This window comes from Tympanuchus pallidicinctus, unplaced genomic scaffold (assembly GCF_026119805.1).
Source record: "Tympanuchus pallidicinctus isolate F22 unplaced genomic scaffold, pur_lepc_1.0 scaffold21, whole genome shotgun sequence".
NCBI lineage: Eukaryota > Metazoa > Chordata > Aves > Galliformes > Phasianidae > Tympanuchus > Tympanuchus pallidicinctus.
In genome coordinates this window covers 27,517-43,238 of record NW_026294733.1, presented here as the reverse complement: position 1 = coordinate 43,238, position 15,722 = coordinate 27,517, and the positions used below count along the sequence as shown (strand labels likewise).

The window sequence follows — 15,722 nt, the reverse complement described above, 5'->3', positions numbered from 1 at the left end:
GTGGTTGTGAAGTTGCAAAGAGGGCTGGGGATAACTGTGTACGTAGATACAGGCATCGATGCTGGATCAATGGACTTTGCAGCTTAGTGCAGCTGTGTTTCAATAAATTCAATTTGTCAAACTCCATGCTCACAGATGTGGTTTTATAAACAGTTTAAGCTTAGTGACAGCTGAAGCTTCCTCTGAAGCGGTAGGGCAGCTGTTTCCATGCATTTACCATGGAGAATTCGTCCCTTTCTAACTAAACTTCTAACCTGTGGTTGAAGGGGAACGGCTGTGGGGTGTCTTTCTACAGTGGTAGAAATCCAGCAATAGATTTGAAAAGATTAAAGCCAGTTTTATCTCTGCCCTATAGAAAAGGCTTTCCACTGCTACCAGGCTGCTGCCAGCGCCAGCCTGCAGTAATGGATCTCCAGTTGTGATTGGTGCAGCGCTGTGTGCTCAGACCTCAGCAGTGAGCACAAGAGCTCTGAGCAGAGCGCAGGCAGTCAGCAACAGCCCAGCTGGTGAGGCAGCTCACCTGAAGGGCTGCCCTGCTCCCAGCCATGCTCACTGCCTGCAGTATTCAGTAGTAGTGAAATCTGTTTCAGTCTGTATTTCTAAGCCTTAGCCCTGCACCACGCTGTAACAAGGCTCGCTTCCAGGCTATGGGACTGACGGAGCATTAGAAAAAGTCAGAACTGAATCTTTTTGCAAAAGACTTTATTGTGCAGCTACCACACTGTGCTCACAGCTACTTTCAGAACAAGTGTTAAGGTGTAGTTTTTTTACTCTGACTACAGAAGGCACATTCATGGACACTCATAAAGCTCTTTCCATAGACAATTGGTAAGTGAACATTCCTTTTCTTAGCCCATACACAACTGTATGTTAGCCAGTGTCACAGGAATGCCTACAGTGAGGATACAGAGGAACTGAAGTTAATGTACAGAAAAAGTATCTTCTAGAGGGACTGAGTAACTAGAAATCCCATATACAAATATTAATACAAATATCTCCTGTATAAAAAAAATCAGAAAATGGATTTGCATTTTAGTCTCAAATAGAACTTGAATGGAACTCAGGTAATACAATTTTAGTTATCCCTCTTGCATTACCCCTACCACTCTTCCACACTGACCTGTCCTAACGATGGAAAATAGAGCAGACGCTGCTGCAAAGGTGCCTGGAATTCAGAATCAATGATGGCTACTTCTCCAGCGCTGAGTCGGTCCCTCTGAGGTTACCAGAGGCTTAGGAGGAATTAGATGAACACCGCTGAAGTAGCAAAGTGTGACAAGTGTCACAGACGCGGACAGGTTTAGGATACGAGGGCAGCGCCAGTTCGTTGCTGGAGCAGGTGTTGCAGAAGATGTCCCCGCAGTTTCTGCAGTGATGCTACAAGCAGAGAACTGCAGTAAGGACAGCTGCGTGCTGAGGAGGTACGACAAAAGCCTTGAGTCCACTAATCTCATCCTCAAGTCCCAGAATCCCACCCTGCACAGCACCATCTCCTATGCAGAGAACTCACACAAAGCAGCTTAACTTCCCAGCTGCTGTGAGCTGCCCTCAGCCACGGGCCAGGGGAGCTGCCCTGCCGCCCCTCAGCTGTGTTCTGGCACACCTGGCTGCATCAGCACGCAGGTGGGCCCTGCCCCGTTGCCTGCAGGCACACAGAGCTGTCCCCAGCTGTGCAGCAGGTCCCCGTCCCCTGCAACTGGAAGGCACCACTGCAACTGGAAGGCACCACCAAGCTCGGCCTGTCAGCATCCAGCCCTCCTCACTCCTGAACTCAGCAGGAAATGAGGACAAATCACAGCACAGGAGAACACAACCCACAACAGCCTCCTGCCAAGGAAAGTGCCCAAGCAGAGACGTACTGTTCTTAGAGCGGGAAACACCAAACTACTGCTCTATTTAGTTCTCACACCCACAAGTCCTTAGACTGAGGCAGTCAGCAAATGATACAAAGCACTTTTCTTTCCTGAGAGAAAAAGGAGAAATCAGTGAACAACGGTACCTTTCTTCTTGAGATAGAGAATTCCTTCTCGCACTGCTTGCAGTGTGTTGCTTCGTCATCTTTCAGCCAGGTGTGACCCTAAGAAATTGGAACAAAACGCTCACGTTGGAGATAAGCTCATTCATAAGGCTCAGAAGCAATTTATCCACACTGTTTGTAATTCTTTTTCCAAAAGCCATCTTTTTAAAATAGGATAAAATAAATCAAGAGTTAACTGCGGGAACTGTGAAGGTGTTAAGTGAAATGCACGTGTAAGCCAAAATATCCACAAAATAAGAGAGTACCTTTAGTGCTTTGTTTACTTCTTTGATGTCTTCCATCTTCAGCTTAGATCTGGGGGAAGAAAAGAAGAAATGATTCCCTCTGCACAGCATTGTTTTACCTGCCCTTCCCCTGTGCAGCCACTGAATCTATTCAGTCAGCTCACCGTTACCATTCTGAGCCACTCTGTATCACCAGGGTACCACCTCAGGCTACGCCCTGTTTTTGGTATATTCAGAAGCAACGTGGAAAAAGCAGAGTTCCACGTTACGAACTCAGCATTTACTGCATTGTTTCTTATCCCTGCCAGTTCTCACACAAGGACGGCCGTTTTGCTTCGCCATGTGCAGTAACTGCCTCCTCAAATTCTCACATCTACCTGTTCTACAAATGGACTCAAAGTTCTTCGTAATTAATTTGAAACCCTGCCCTCCAAGTCACGCCACCCCCAGTTCAACTCCTATCACTCACTGGCTGAGATGAAGCCCCATCTCTTGCAGAGCTTGCTCCTGCTCCTCACAGACTTTCTCCAGCTGCTGCTTCTCATCTTGCAATTTTCTCAGCTCCTGTAAAATCAAACTCAAAAATCAAGTTCGTGTGCTAAGTGTGATCTGAGACACAGTCTATCCGAAACACCACAGCAAATCACAAGCATAAACTTCTTTACAAAGCTGCCTATTTCTAAGGGTTCATTTCTAGTGTTAGATGGGGGAACTACCCATGGATGCTTGCAGAGTGAGAACAATGAAGTCATTTAACCATATTTACCAGAAAAAAAGGAACAGTTTCAGGCTTTAATCATCCCTGAGCACAGCCAGAATGCAGCAGTGCTGTGCCACAAACGTGTTAAGAAAAGCCCATCTAACTCATTTATTCTCTGTGCTTGAAGATACATTTCAAGCCAGCTTTGGTTCTGAACACAGCATGCCTGCACCATGCATACCTTTTTCAGTCCTTCCATTTGTTCCAATTCTGTTCTAAGCAGAGAGGTGGCATCCTTCTCTTGGTGTAGTTCTCTTTGCAAAGTTTGTCTCTGCTCCTTTTCAGATTTTAATTCCTTTTCCAGAGTTGAGCTATTTAAAAAAATCATTGATTCAGAGGAACTCTACAGCAGAAAAACATCCTATGGCATTTAAGGCTATCAGCAATATGAGAAGAAAACTTGTCCTAAAGAGGACAAAACCTGCATCAGTATTCTGCCAAAGAAACAACAGAGATATTACAGCAGCAGACAAAAAAAAAACCCATAGTAGTACTTAGAGAGTACAGAAAACAAGCAGTGAAACTGGTGAATAGCCAGAAGGAAGAAAAAAAGCAACCACACCATCTCCACAAAAATGCATTGACTACTTGTGTTCCAACGGCCACGTTTGAAACGACGCCCTGCCCTGATGTGCAGGCAGTGAATGAAACATTGTGTTACAAACCTGGGAGGACAAGAGCCCCAACCCCAGTCTGCCTTCAGGAAATCCCAATTGCTTTGGCTGACAGTCACTGATGCACCAAGCCTACAGGATGAGCACTGAAGGCGCTTCTTAAACAAATAGAAACGAAGGAAAATAAAAAAAGGAAAACTGATGAGATGAAATAGCACTGAAATACCATTTGCTATCCAGCTGGGACATTTGCTGCCGACAAGTGTCAAGTCTGCTGGCAAGCTCTTGCTTCATCTTGTTGCATCTTTCCTCTGCAGCTTGCCTTGCCTTTTCTGCATGCTGCAATCTGCAAAGTAAGGAACACATTTGCTGACATCTCACATTTCCTCATCTATTCACTGGCATTTTGTTCTTTCACATTTTTGCACAGGTCTTTACAGAAAGTAGAACTGAAGGTACTGGTGGAGAAGCAGGAGTTCCAGAAAGCTGTTTCTGCTGAACTCCCAGGTCATACCTGCTTTTCAACCCACGCCAACACAGTTTTTAAACAGTTTGCCTACAGCACAGATCTTTTTCAGACGAGTCAGTGCTGTGCATATCTGCTTGGGCAAAGGGAACAGATGAGCGTGGAGTGTGGTAATAGGGAGAAAAAGAGCAGAATGCTGGCAGGCACCCCACGTATCTATAGGAGACATTTTGAGGGTTATACTGAGAAATAGAAAGCCATTCTATAATAACCTCAGTCAGGTCTATAACAACCTTCTACCGACCAATGGTATTGAGCTTCTAATCATTACCTCTCTTCCATTTGTTTCATAGAAGACATCATCTCATTCGTTTTTCCTTCAAAAGAAGATATTGCTTCTGTTTTCTGTTGTAAAGAACACTCTGCATTCTGCAGGAATAAAGCAGTCGGGGATTGCAGACAATACATTGTAGTTTTCTGAAGGTCACTCAGTCAGCAGATAAAGCCTGTGCAGTTTGTGACAAACCGTGCCAGGTCTAAGAGCAGCGTGCCAACAGACGCTGATAGTGGCAGAGCAGACACTGCTCAGCTGCTCTGTTAAGAGCTCAGAACAAAAAAACTTGATTCCAATAACATTTAAACTCAAGAGATCAGCTACAGGCCAAGTCTTCTCTTAAAGAGTCTGAAGAAGGAAATTGTCACATTATATTTGTTACTTTTGCGATCTGAATGCAAAAACTGCACTTGAAGGACATTGTTTCACAGGGAAGTAAAAAAACCAACACACAAACTTGGCTTTCTATTGGTTTAGCGAAGCTTGCTGGTTTTTTGGTAAGCAGTGTGAAATGCAGTGCAACTGAGAGGCAAATGAGACAAGGGGAAGCAGCAGCAGGGCAGTTCTGGCTGCAGGAAGCAACTGTGTTTTTAAAGACTGCTCCTTCAGCTGTCAGAACAGACACCTCCAAACCGCCTTCCCTCCCTGCCAGAGCTGCTTCTCCACAACTCGCTCAGTGCCTCCTGGATGATCCCAAGCACAGTGCTCAGCATCGCAGGGAAAGTCCTTTCCAAAACCACCCCAATCTCGTATTAATAACAAAACTCAGCTAAAAAAGGAACCAAACAACTTTTAAAACAGATACTCCTAAGAAAACAGATGCACCCATTTGTGCAGATACACACACGTGCGTTACCATCACATCAAGGCCATCACTGCAGCTGCTCTGTCCTCTGCTCTGCACATACCTGAGATTTGTGAAACATCTGCAAGTTAATTGCTTTCACTTCCTCTAACTGTTGGCGAAGTGCAACCAAGGTATCTTGTTTTTCATGAGTATCTTTTTCCAGAAGTTTCATGGCTATTTCCATTTCTGTTTTCATTCCAATCTGTAGCTCCAACTCCTTCTCTAGTTCCTTACAAAGGAGATTTCTTAATTACTGCTAGGTAATCACACCGGGGACAAGTATTTCCAAAGCCCACATCAAACCAGACAGAAATTCTGCATTACTCTCTCAGGTACAGACCTACAGTTCTACAGAAAAGTTAGTCTCAAATAATACAGTGAGTCAGTAAGGGCAAAAAACTATTTTGGCTCTCCAGGTCATGGCAGCAGATCTGAGCTCTTGCCCTAAAATGTAGAGCATGGTGTGCATCTCAGCTGTGCAATTTCCTGCAGGCTGGAGATGGTCTGAACACAAACCACAAGATTCAATGAGCCTGGCGCTCATTTCACCAGTCACTGCTTCGCAGGCAACTGTGAACGTGGCTGCTGGCATCCCACAGCAGCAGCTGCCTTTCTGTGCTCTTAGCTCAAGTCTCTGCTCAAATAATCCTGGTACTCTATTAAATAGGCCCAGATCTGCAGTTCTCTTCTGACACTGTAAATGACCTAAGAGCAGCATCTTCTTTCCAAACCCATCATGAATTCTGAATAGTTTAGAGAAATGCACAGCATGCACCACGTGCTCATAATCCTAGCTCACAGCAGGCAGTCCTGTACCTACAGAGAGTGAAACGAAAGGTAAGTTTCCTCACCAGCCTCATTTTCTTTTCTTCTTTCAACTGCTTCCAGACATCGCTGTACATTTCATCCAGACCCTGCCGGGACTGCCGGTAAGTATCCAGTTCTACTTTTGTATCCTCTTTTGTCACCTAGAGGAAACAATTGCAAAGACCACAAAATCACAACGCTACAATTCGGCTGTAACTGAGAAATACTGTTTCACTGAAGGATTTGTGTGCGATTTCAAGCAAAATCCTATTGTTTCACAATGGAAAAAGTAGCAGACATAAATAGTCATTTACAGAAGTGTGTTAAGCTGTGCTCCATTGCATTCCCGTTCAAAGCTGTTTCAAGAGCTCTAACTGTAGCTGAACAAGAGAACTGGCTTATTTTAAGGACCCCACCTTCAAGTCATGCTCCTACCTCAACACTTTTTTCACTTCGTTCCCGAATTAATTCGTTTTGTTGCTTTAACTGCTGCTGCTCTTCCTGCAGTGAGCCAATTCGGTCAGTTGCTGCTGCAAGCTGTGAAAAAAACATGTCTGTATTTTATCACTGCACGAACATGAAACACCAGAAGAAATCCTGAAGTCTGGAGCTCATTTCTCTCTTGGCCCTTTCATTCTTCCCAGAAGCTGCCAGGCCATTTTGCAGCTATACTCACCCTACAGCCTCAACAAGGCCACAACATTTATTAGTGTGCTCCATGCCCTCATCACTTATTTTTGAGTCACAGCACAAAAAGCCAAACACAACCCCAGGTCTTTATGTGCAGTGTTCTTCCTGGTACCCAAAACAAGGCACAAGGCAGCCATGGAGCTGCTGGAACGTTATGGCAGTTTCAAGTGGAGATTCCCCAAAAGGCACTGGATGCTGAATTATATCAGTTCAGACTGTAGGCATGTAGTGCATGTAATATGAACAATAAAACAACCATTACCTGAAAACAAACAAAACAAATACCAACCAAGCAAAAAAATCCCCTCAGCCTTCGTCACATGTACTGATGGCTTTTATTGTGGTTCCCAACTAGGAAAGATTCCCAAAGTGATCTTTATTCTTTTATTTTTACCCGATTTCCATTCTAACTCACACGAGAGATATGTATAAAGGTGTGTGAGCAGAGCGAGACAAATCGTGTTCTTTAGTGATATGATTAATTTGGGGTGGAGACATCGCTGCACGAAAAAGACCTTGATTAAGGAAATCCTTCATACTTCACTATTATCAACTCAGTCCAAGTGTGTGGTGAATTCTTTGGGTGTTTTGTCTCTGACAGAAGAAAGCTAAGAAACACTTAATAGCCAGACACAAACCTCTTCCTGCAGCTTTGAGTTGGTCTTTTCTAAGCAGTCTATTTTGTTCTGAAGATCTGTGACTGTGCAACTGTGTTGAGAAAAAAATAATGCATGAAAACAATACAAGTGCCAATGTTCAACGTTTATTCCTGTTTACAACCATACTTCCATCATCTGGTATTTGCTAACAATGACTTTTGTTCATTATGACAGCTGTTTTGGGTTAGCTTTTAGTCTTAACACCTCTTTGATACTGCAGAGGTTAAACGAAGCCAGCTACCAGCACTGAGCAGCTACATAAGAACACATCTCCATCTAAAGGATGGACTTTGAGATGTTTGTTCAAGGGAGAACTGTCACAAATCCATCTGCAAAATCCTCTGTTGACCACTAGCAAGTTTCGGAACAGTCAACTATTACTACAGAACTTGTTTTTTGCTAGCATCTGCCATAACAAGACTAAGATTGCAACATGAAACTAAGTTTTCAGCAGAGAATCAAAAAAGACAGTTTATAATCAGACAAAAGTCGCAAGAATGACAGCAAAGACATTTAAAGCTGTAAGGGAAAGTGGTTGTGCCTCAGAACAGCAGAAAGTCCTACCTTAGGTGCCGGTTCAGCTCTTCCACATAATGCTTCTGGTCAAGGACAGCAGTAATGCCTCCATCTCTAATTGTAAAGCAAGAATGTATTGATTGAGAAGAAACTTCTCTCCATTTGAAAGTGTTAATTTGTACAGAGGTTGTCAACATGCACTTGCATATCTTTTTTTGTGATAGAAATGTGTTTGAGCAAGGTCAGGAAGCAGTAACATCATCACTTAACACTTCCAGTAAAAATACTTCTCCATAACTGGTATCTCCCACAGAAACAGCTCCTTCACTGAGCATGGCACTGAGCTGGTGCTCAGAAATCAAGCAGTGACTTAGCAGAGGCTAAGTTCACATTTTGTTCACATTTTGAGTGTCATTAGTTTGGTGCTGGCTTGGGACAGACTCTCCTCACCACATTGTTTAAGTTGCCACAGGATCAACTATTGTTGTACTTCTGTTTAGCTAGTAAATCTATTTAGGATTCTCTTTTTTCAGTTAATAAGAGAGCTTGATATCTCTAGCACTGATGTGCTCCTACAGACTGACAGATGGGCTTGTCCTTAAAAAATAACAAAACACAAAACCCAAACAATTTAGAATCACTCATCCACCATACATACTGTTTGCCATCACTGTCTTGTGTTTCCTTAAGGTACAGAGAAAAATCAATCACTCCAACCTGAAAAACATATTTAAGAGATTACCATGCTTTCACAACACAATTCTGAGTAGCAGAAGGCATTTCTCTATATTTGGAAAAAAAAGTAAAAATCTAAATGTTCGGATTTGGGAAGACAGATCATGCCTATGTCCTTCACAACCAAAGCAAACCTCCAGGCCAGTATCTGTCAGCATCAAAACCACCACATTGGGTGCACTCAGTTTCCCTGAAGTTATTGTTTTTGACAGCATTTCCATAAGCTGCTACTGAAGGAGATGGATACTTTCATACTTGTCAGTATGGAAACATGACCAGCTTCTATGCGGGACATTCCTGCCACTCTCCCTCCCCCAACCTAAGGAAAAGCTCCACTCACCCTCAAAACAAAAGACCCCACAAGGCCTTAGCAGACTGACTGCAACGTGTCTCATGTGTTTAGCACACTTCATCTAAAGTTTGGTTTCTTATGCAAGGAATTCAAACGTCCACTTACAAAAGCAATGACAATCCCTATCTACATAACAGATTTAGGAATTCTAGGCTCATCTCTGTAAAGTATTTATCAAAGTGCTTAATTCAACTCAATTATTTTAAGGACTGATCATATTTAAACAATCTTCACCTGAGAATCCAAGTCTTCTCCTTTCAAGCAAAGGTTGGCATCGATGACATTCAGTCCAACTAAGAGACCCACAATGACTGCTCCCTCCTCCTCCATCATCAGTGCATCAGGTTCATAAAATTCACTAGAAGAAATAAGATAAGGCATCACTGAACATCATAATTACAATGGTACCTCTATCACTAAAATAACATAAGCAGTAATGTTGTGCTTTTAAAGCTCAGCTGACCAGCCTCCCCCTGCTAAGGCAGTGCACGAGGCAGAAGATGCAAAACAGAAAATTCTCCTGACCCTAAGTTCACTGCAAGAACAATGAACAACTTATTGCCTTGCAGAATGCAAGAACAACCCAAAGTTAAATGGGACAATTAATGACTTTTTTCTACAGCTATGCAAGGATTCAGTGAATGCAAGGTACTGGTGTTGTTACCTCAATAGATGTTTATGGTCCAAAAGCACTTTAAGATAATCCGCCAGTTTCTTTTGCATGAGTGCCAGATAAAGCCAAGCCCTTCCTCTTCCTACAGCAGTCCTAAAATGAAACATTAAGGTTATGGTAAAGCAAAAATGTTTAAATAGAGCTGTGCAATTGAAAATTCCCTCTTTACAAAGGGAGATGAAGGCACTTATTTATTAAATTAATTAAATCTCAAAGGAAATATTTTTTTGGCCAGAGCAAGAGAAGGATTTGATTACATTCCGATGTTTCAGTGTCAGGAAAGTGTACTGTAACATCTTTCTGAATCAGAAAGCCCTACATATCTTCAGCTGACACCAGAACCCAACCGTTCATACATTCTGGGAATAAAACTAGTCTCTTCATTATCCTGAGGCCTCAAATGAAATGTACATGCACACAAAGTTAGACAAAGCCATAAAAGCGATGGGAGCAAGGGGAAAGAACCACCTGTGAAGATCCTACAGCACGCTTACAGAAATTTTGCAATGTTGTTTTTGAGTGCACTATTTGAAAGAGAAGAGCGGAATATTTTGAGACAGCCTCCTTATCTCTGGGAGCACTCAACGCCTCCTACATACCCTGTTTGTCTCTTTGGAACGAGATCTCATTAATGAAGCTAAGAAACCACCCGAAGGATTGCATTTCCCAGCAGAGTGAGCAAAACACGTAATTCCCAACAAGGAACTTACTTCAGCTCTGGCAGATTTTTGACACTAGTCGCTATATCTGATGCTTCAGGACAAAGCTTTTCCACCAGCTCCAAAGGACCAAAGAACGATTTGTTCTGTCCAATAAAGGTCTTCTTCGCTACAGGGAGCACACAGAGAAGTTCGTGATGAGAACCGACAGCCTCCCAGCCGCCATTCCACAACCACACACCCGCATCTCTCACAAGCGGACAGCTGAGAGGACAAACAGCCACAGGGCGCTCGGACAGCCGGCAGAGCCCTACACAGCCCACAGCAGGCACGGCCGGGCACAGCGCAACCAGTGTCACTGCGGGCCTCCCCTCAGCGCACGGCCGCACAAGCCCACCTTTCAGGCCGTGCTTCAGGCAGTGCTCCAGCACCACGAAGAACTGCTGCAGAGGAGGGAAGTCGGAGTCCAGAGTGCGGCCCAGGCTCAGGGCCGACTGGATCAGGGTTTTGATGCTCAGCTTCATCATGTTCATGAGGTTGGCGCGCTCCTCCATGGCGTGGTGCCTCGCGGCTGTGCGGCGGGGAGGGGCAAAAACAGAAAAGCCGGTTTAAGAAACGCGCTCCCGCCGCCCCTCGCAGAGCGGCGCCCCCCGCCGCCCGGCCCCAACTGGGGGCGCTTCAGACCAGGCCCCGTGCTCCCGAGTTACCACGGCAACAGCAGCCCCCAACAACCCTGAACTCTCGCGAGATTGAGCGTGGCCCGCGCGCGCCGGGCGCCATTTTAGAAATAGTTCGTTCTGCGAGCAGGGCGTCCCGCGCGCGCACAGCGCCGCCTCTGAGGGCGGGAGGCGCTCCTCACCTTGACCTGAGCGCGGTAACCTGAATGCGGGGCGAGGCAGAAAACAAGCAAAACCCATCGCCAACAAAAACAAATCCACAGCAACCAACCAAAACCCCGCGACGGTGAGCTACCGCTTCAGTCAGCGCAGGCCCACGGCCGACTACGTTTGCTTTGGGCCGAGCGCGCTGCGCTAAGAAGCCTGCCGCCTCTGCGCTGTGGGGGCGGCCTGGTCGCCTGCGGGAATGCGAGTTACTACGAGTGAGTCTAAAAGGTACAACCCCGTCAGTCACGTGGAAGAGGGTGAGGGCTGTTAGCAACACCGCACAGAAGTCCGTTTGAGTAGTAGTTCTCATCGTGATGTTCTCGTGCACAGAATAGTAATGTAGAGTTAAAATCGAGTGTAACTTTTCCCTGTGAGAAGAGTGTTATCAAAGTTATCCTAACCAAATTATTTCAGCAAATCACAGCACATGAAGTCCTGTCCTCCCAGCAGCCTAGCTCTGCCATATCAGTACCAAAGTTGCTCATAATGCCTGAGACTGAGGATCATGAGGGCTGTAGCATTTTGGGTTTTAATGTCAGGTTGGACATTAAGGACAGAGAAAAAAGCCTGACTAGACATAAGAAATCTGTGGCTTTGTTTAGATATTGAGGTGTTCAGTAGCAACTGAATATATATTGTTATGCTGTTTTCTGATCTTGAACTTTCACTTATCAGGGATATTTTGCTTGTAAGCCTTTCTGAAGAGATGCATATATATATATATATATGTATATATATATATATATAAATATATATATATATATATAAAACACTGTAACACTATATATATTATCTAGAAGACTTAAAAAATGAATACTGTGAATGAAGTGTTCTTTATGAACACGAATTTCAACTAAACAGCACTGTTGATGATTTGTATTCAGTTTAAGTAACAAACAATCGCTTAGTCTGTTGGAAATCTACAGTCACACACACCTTTAGCAAAACTACGTACCAGTTGGTACATGCAGAGTAGCCAGGTGTTAGCAAATTATCCAAGTCCACCCTCAAAGCTCACAAACTGAATTACGTAAGTGCAAAAGATCCCAGATATGCAATCTTTAAAAACATGTTATTGTAGTGTCTGACTCAGTTCGGCTGATTTTAACATCACTTTGAAGCTCCATGCTTTGTTTACCATACACTGTTCTACACACAGTAGGAGAATAGCATAAAGAAAAGGTGACAGTTCTCCATCTTTTGGTCTTTAAGACAGTCTTTCTTGATTTGCATTCTTTAAATTTGCATTTCCTGCCTTTCCAGCCAGGCAGAACAGTTTCTTCAGTGACAGAAAATGGGTTTATGATGTGCCTTTCCCTCCTTTGTCCAGCTGACCACACAGCGTGTAGCAGAATCTACACGTGATCACCAGATCTGAAGTAGGGGGAAGTTAAATAAAATTCATACAAAAAGATGGCAGCAGGGAACAACTTGTTACTTTTCCACAAATACACTTGCAGGCCACAAGTTATTTCTAAAAAAGACCTCATTTAAATCAAACGATGCTTGGTCAAAGTTAACAGGGAAGTGCTTTATATAGGAGGGTAGAACAGGTATGAAATGTGAACAGACACTGGATCACCCCAGTTGAGAAGTTTGGTGTGAGTTCTGTGGATGCAGAAAGAGATAAGAATGGAGGCTGCTTTCTGGACAGGAAATCTTGACCTCTGACTATGCATCACTGAGGAATTTTCACACAAGAAATATTCTATCAGCCTTATTCCACCATGCAGTTACGATTCATCCTCAGGAATGCAGCTTGAATACGTAATATTCAAAACAAAAAGATTATAACCAGCCAGCATAACTGAGCTCTGCTGCCCAGAGCCATCAGACACCAGCTTGGGAGCTTGCAGCCCAATGTGCTCATGTACTACTGCATTTGAATGGGTTTGTTTCCTGTATTGTAAATATTACTGAGATTTAATTTCCATAAAGATCCCACTTAATTCAGTCTTAAGAGAGCTCTTCCATAAATCCCATGTTACTACACCCATGAACGCAATGCTTAATAAAGCAAGCTGTGATTAAACGAGATGTTTTTCAGCACAGTTAGCAATTAGTTTGTAAGCAACCCATTCCTTAGTCCAGCTGCCCGCTGTCTGACGTGTGAGCCGTGCAGGAAGCAGCGTCATTCCCTCCCAGGAAGGCACCCCGCCAGCAGGCTGCTGCTCAGCACAACTTCAGGCAGAAAGGGAATCAAGAAAAGCCACCTGAACCACAAATACAAGTGAATCTAAGGATGCTGACAAGAGCTACAAGAGCTTAGGGCTCTTCTGGTTATAGTTTGTTAACTTTTCCCGTGCTGCCTGCGTGCTCTTGCTTAAAGAAACAAGCGCAGCATTACATTAAAAACAAAACAAAACACCCTAAATTCAAAGTAATAATAAAGCATCACACTACTTAACGCCACTTACGGGAACTAAACTTATTTGTACCGCATAAAAAGCAAGTTTACTAAATAGACATAGCCATACTTGTTTTTGCTGTGCTGTCATTGCTGACTGCTTTGGATATGAGTCCTACCGAAGCCGCAGACTTCAGAGCGCTGCCATAGCTCAGCGCCAGGTTTTCGGAGGCTTTCTTTGCCAGCGATAAGATGGGAGCGGACCACTTCGCTTCCTCCTTTTCTTTTTCCACGTTTTTCAGCTCGGCTGTGTCAGGCACCTGCGTTTTGTCAATGATCTCAAAGTCTTCCTTCATCCCCGCGGCAGCGCACGGCTCCCCGGCAGCCATCTTCGCTCCATCACATGACTGCGCTCCGGCAGCGCTCGGCCCGCCTCGTCCCGCACCTCGGGGCCGTGCCGCGGGGCCGCCCTGCCAGCGCAGGCCGGGCTTGGACCGCCTCCAGAGCTGCCGGCAGCCCGCTGGTAGCGCCCAGCTGAAAGCTTTAGGAGAGAGGGAAGGGGCGACGAAACCTGAGCGGAGTTCTCTTTTTAAGCGAGTTTGAAAATAAGAAAAAAACCCGCACGTTATGTTTTCTTTCCTTGCATTCTGTGTTTCCAAATGTTACTTTCATATACATATATATATATTTAGTATCTTTCAAAATGCCAGATTTTTCTGGTGTTTTGTATGCTGAAACAGATCTTTATTACTTTTATTGATATAATTATACACGTATAACTGAAGCCATCCTATCTTGATTCAAGTGGTGGGTAGGAAGGACAACTCGCTCTTTTGGTAAGTGTGTGCTTCTGTCACTGCCATTACAAAGCAGCTGGGCACAATCAGGCTATTCATGACTGTGATTGGGCCATGCTTAGTAGGAGAGATTTATTGCAAAGGGGAACTGAAATGACCCCAATATGATCATTGAGCCTTAGTAGGTGTCCCAGATACCGATGGTTTATCACTCATTTTTTTTCCTTCCAGAAGTTGTATGCACCCAAGTTGTATTGGTCATTTTGTTGCGAGGCAGATAGATCACTTACTCAGTCATATGATTTTGCATATTAGCTTTCCTGCTACACAAGTTTCTTTGTTTTCTTCTCCCCTAAGAAAAAAAGAGAAGGGGAGACGGAATAGGAAAGTTGGAGATCATCAGAGCAAAACAGATCTTTATGTCTGCATCTTATTTATCCTCCCACTTTGAGCTAGTTTAAGATTGATTCTATCCTTTTGGCTTCTCAGATACCGCAAGTTTGTCAGCTCCTCTCCTACAAAGCATAAAGAATCTGGTTTATTTTTGCCGAGAATTCAGAGCTCAGCAGCCTCTTGTTCATCCATGACTCACGCGAGCTAAGTGCGGGCAGTAAGCTGCTGCTGCTGGAAGGGTGCAGAGTCCACCTGGTGGACTCCAGCAGTACTTAACAGTGGATTTAAGCGACCACTGTGTCCGATAGCTTCACAGGTTCTTACCTTGCTGCTGCTTACAGAAGTACACTTCTGTCTGACTTGAGTAGGACCTAATGCTGATTTTCAACCTTCACTGTCTGTGCAATACTGAGTCTGAGGACAGTATTGGCCAGAGGGGCAAAACAGAGTTGTGAGTTTCAAAATAATTTTGTTATTCAATAGAGCTGAAGAATAGGATGTGGAAAGTTTGTGACTGAAAGTAAAAGCAAACAAAGACCCCTGTCCACCTACCATCGTGTTGATCCAGTAATGTAATCATGCATCATACTTCCCTGTGCTGCCTTGCAATTAACCTCTGTGTAAAAACAGTAAATGAAAGATCATCTTTCTGCATATTGCTATTAAAAAATAATAATCAATGTACATGGTAGAGAAATAACCACAGAGGATGTAGTTTACAGAGAATAGAGCTTTAAGCACAGCTAGAAAAAAAAAAAAGTTGTTCATTATTTTGGTCTTGAATGAAAGATAGGCACTATGCATGAATAAGAGTGCAATTTTAGCTCTGAAAGTGGGTTCATTTCTATTTTCCACTTCTGCATTTGCTATTTCACCTCTGTTCATTGCAGACCACTAGTCCTGCTCTTGTTCTACTCTAAACTATCA

At 43.9% G+C, this 15,722-nt stretch overlaps 1 protein-coding gene across 2 annotated transcripts; it reads right to left on the bottom strand.

The window, feature by feature from the left end:
* Nucleotides 1–685: 685 nt before the first annotated feature.
* Nucleotides 686–14,024, bottom strand: RUFY1 (RUN and FYVE domain containing 1). Of its 2 annotated transcripts, none has more exons than XM_052684802.1 (18): nucleotides 13,736–14,024; nucleotides 10,772–10,945; nucleotides 10,426–10,543; nucleotides 9,707–9,808; nucleotides 9,277–9,400; nucleotides 8,614–8,672; nucleotides 8,004–8,069; nucleotides 7,419–7,488; nucleotides 6,526–6,627; nucleotides 6,135–6,251; nucleotides 5,345–5,512; nucleotides 4,434–4,531; nucleotides 3,863–3,982; nucleotides 3,204–3,333; nucleotides 2,732–2,826; nucleotides 2,284–2,332; nucleotides 2,000–2,077; nucleotides 686–1,377 (listed from the first exon to the last, which is right to left on the bottom strand). In XM_052684802.1, the coding sequence occupies exons 1-18, from the start codon at nucleotides 13,992–13,994 to the stop codon at nucleotides 1,234–1,236; spliced, it is 2,073 nt and encodes a 690-aa protein (XP_052540762.1). In that variant the 5' UTR covers nucleotides 13,995–14,024; the 3' UTR covers nucleotides 686–1,233. The 2 variants fall into 2 exon arrangements, with proteins under 2 accessions (XP_052540762.1, XP_052540763.1); XM_052684803.1 differs by having other exon boundaries at nucleotides 13,785–13,895.
* Nucleotides 14,025–15,722: the final 1,698 nt, after the last annotated feature.

What these genes read in the sequence shown, in the direction of transcription:
- RUFY1 (XM_052684802.1), bottom strand. Translation starts at nt 13,994, where the DNA reads ATGGCTGCCGGGGAGCCGTGCGCTGCCGCGGGGATGAAGGAAGACTTT. An exon ending in GAAGTGAAAAAAGTGTTGAG is followed by an intron (nt 6,252 to 6,525) that starts GTAGGAGCATGA and finishes TGTTTCCTCTAG; the next exon opens with GTGACAAAAGAGGATACAAA. An exon ending in ATGAAACAAATGGAAGAGAG is followed by an intron (nt 3,983 to 4,433) that starts GTAATGATTAGA and finishes CTTACTTTGCAG; the next exon opens with ATTGCAGCATGCAGAAAAGG.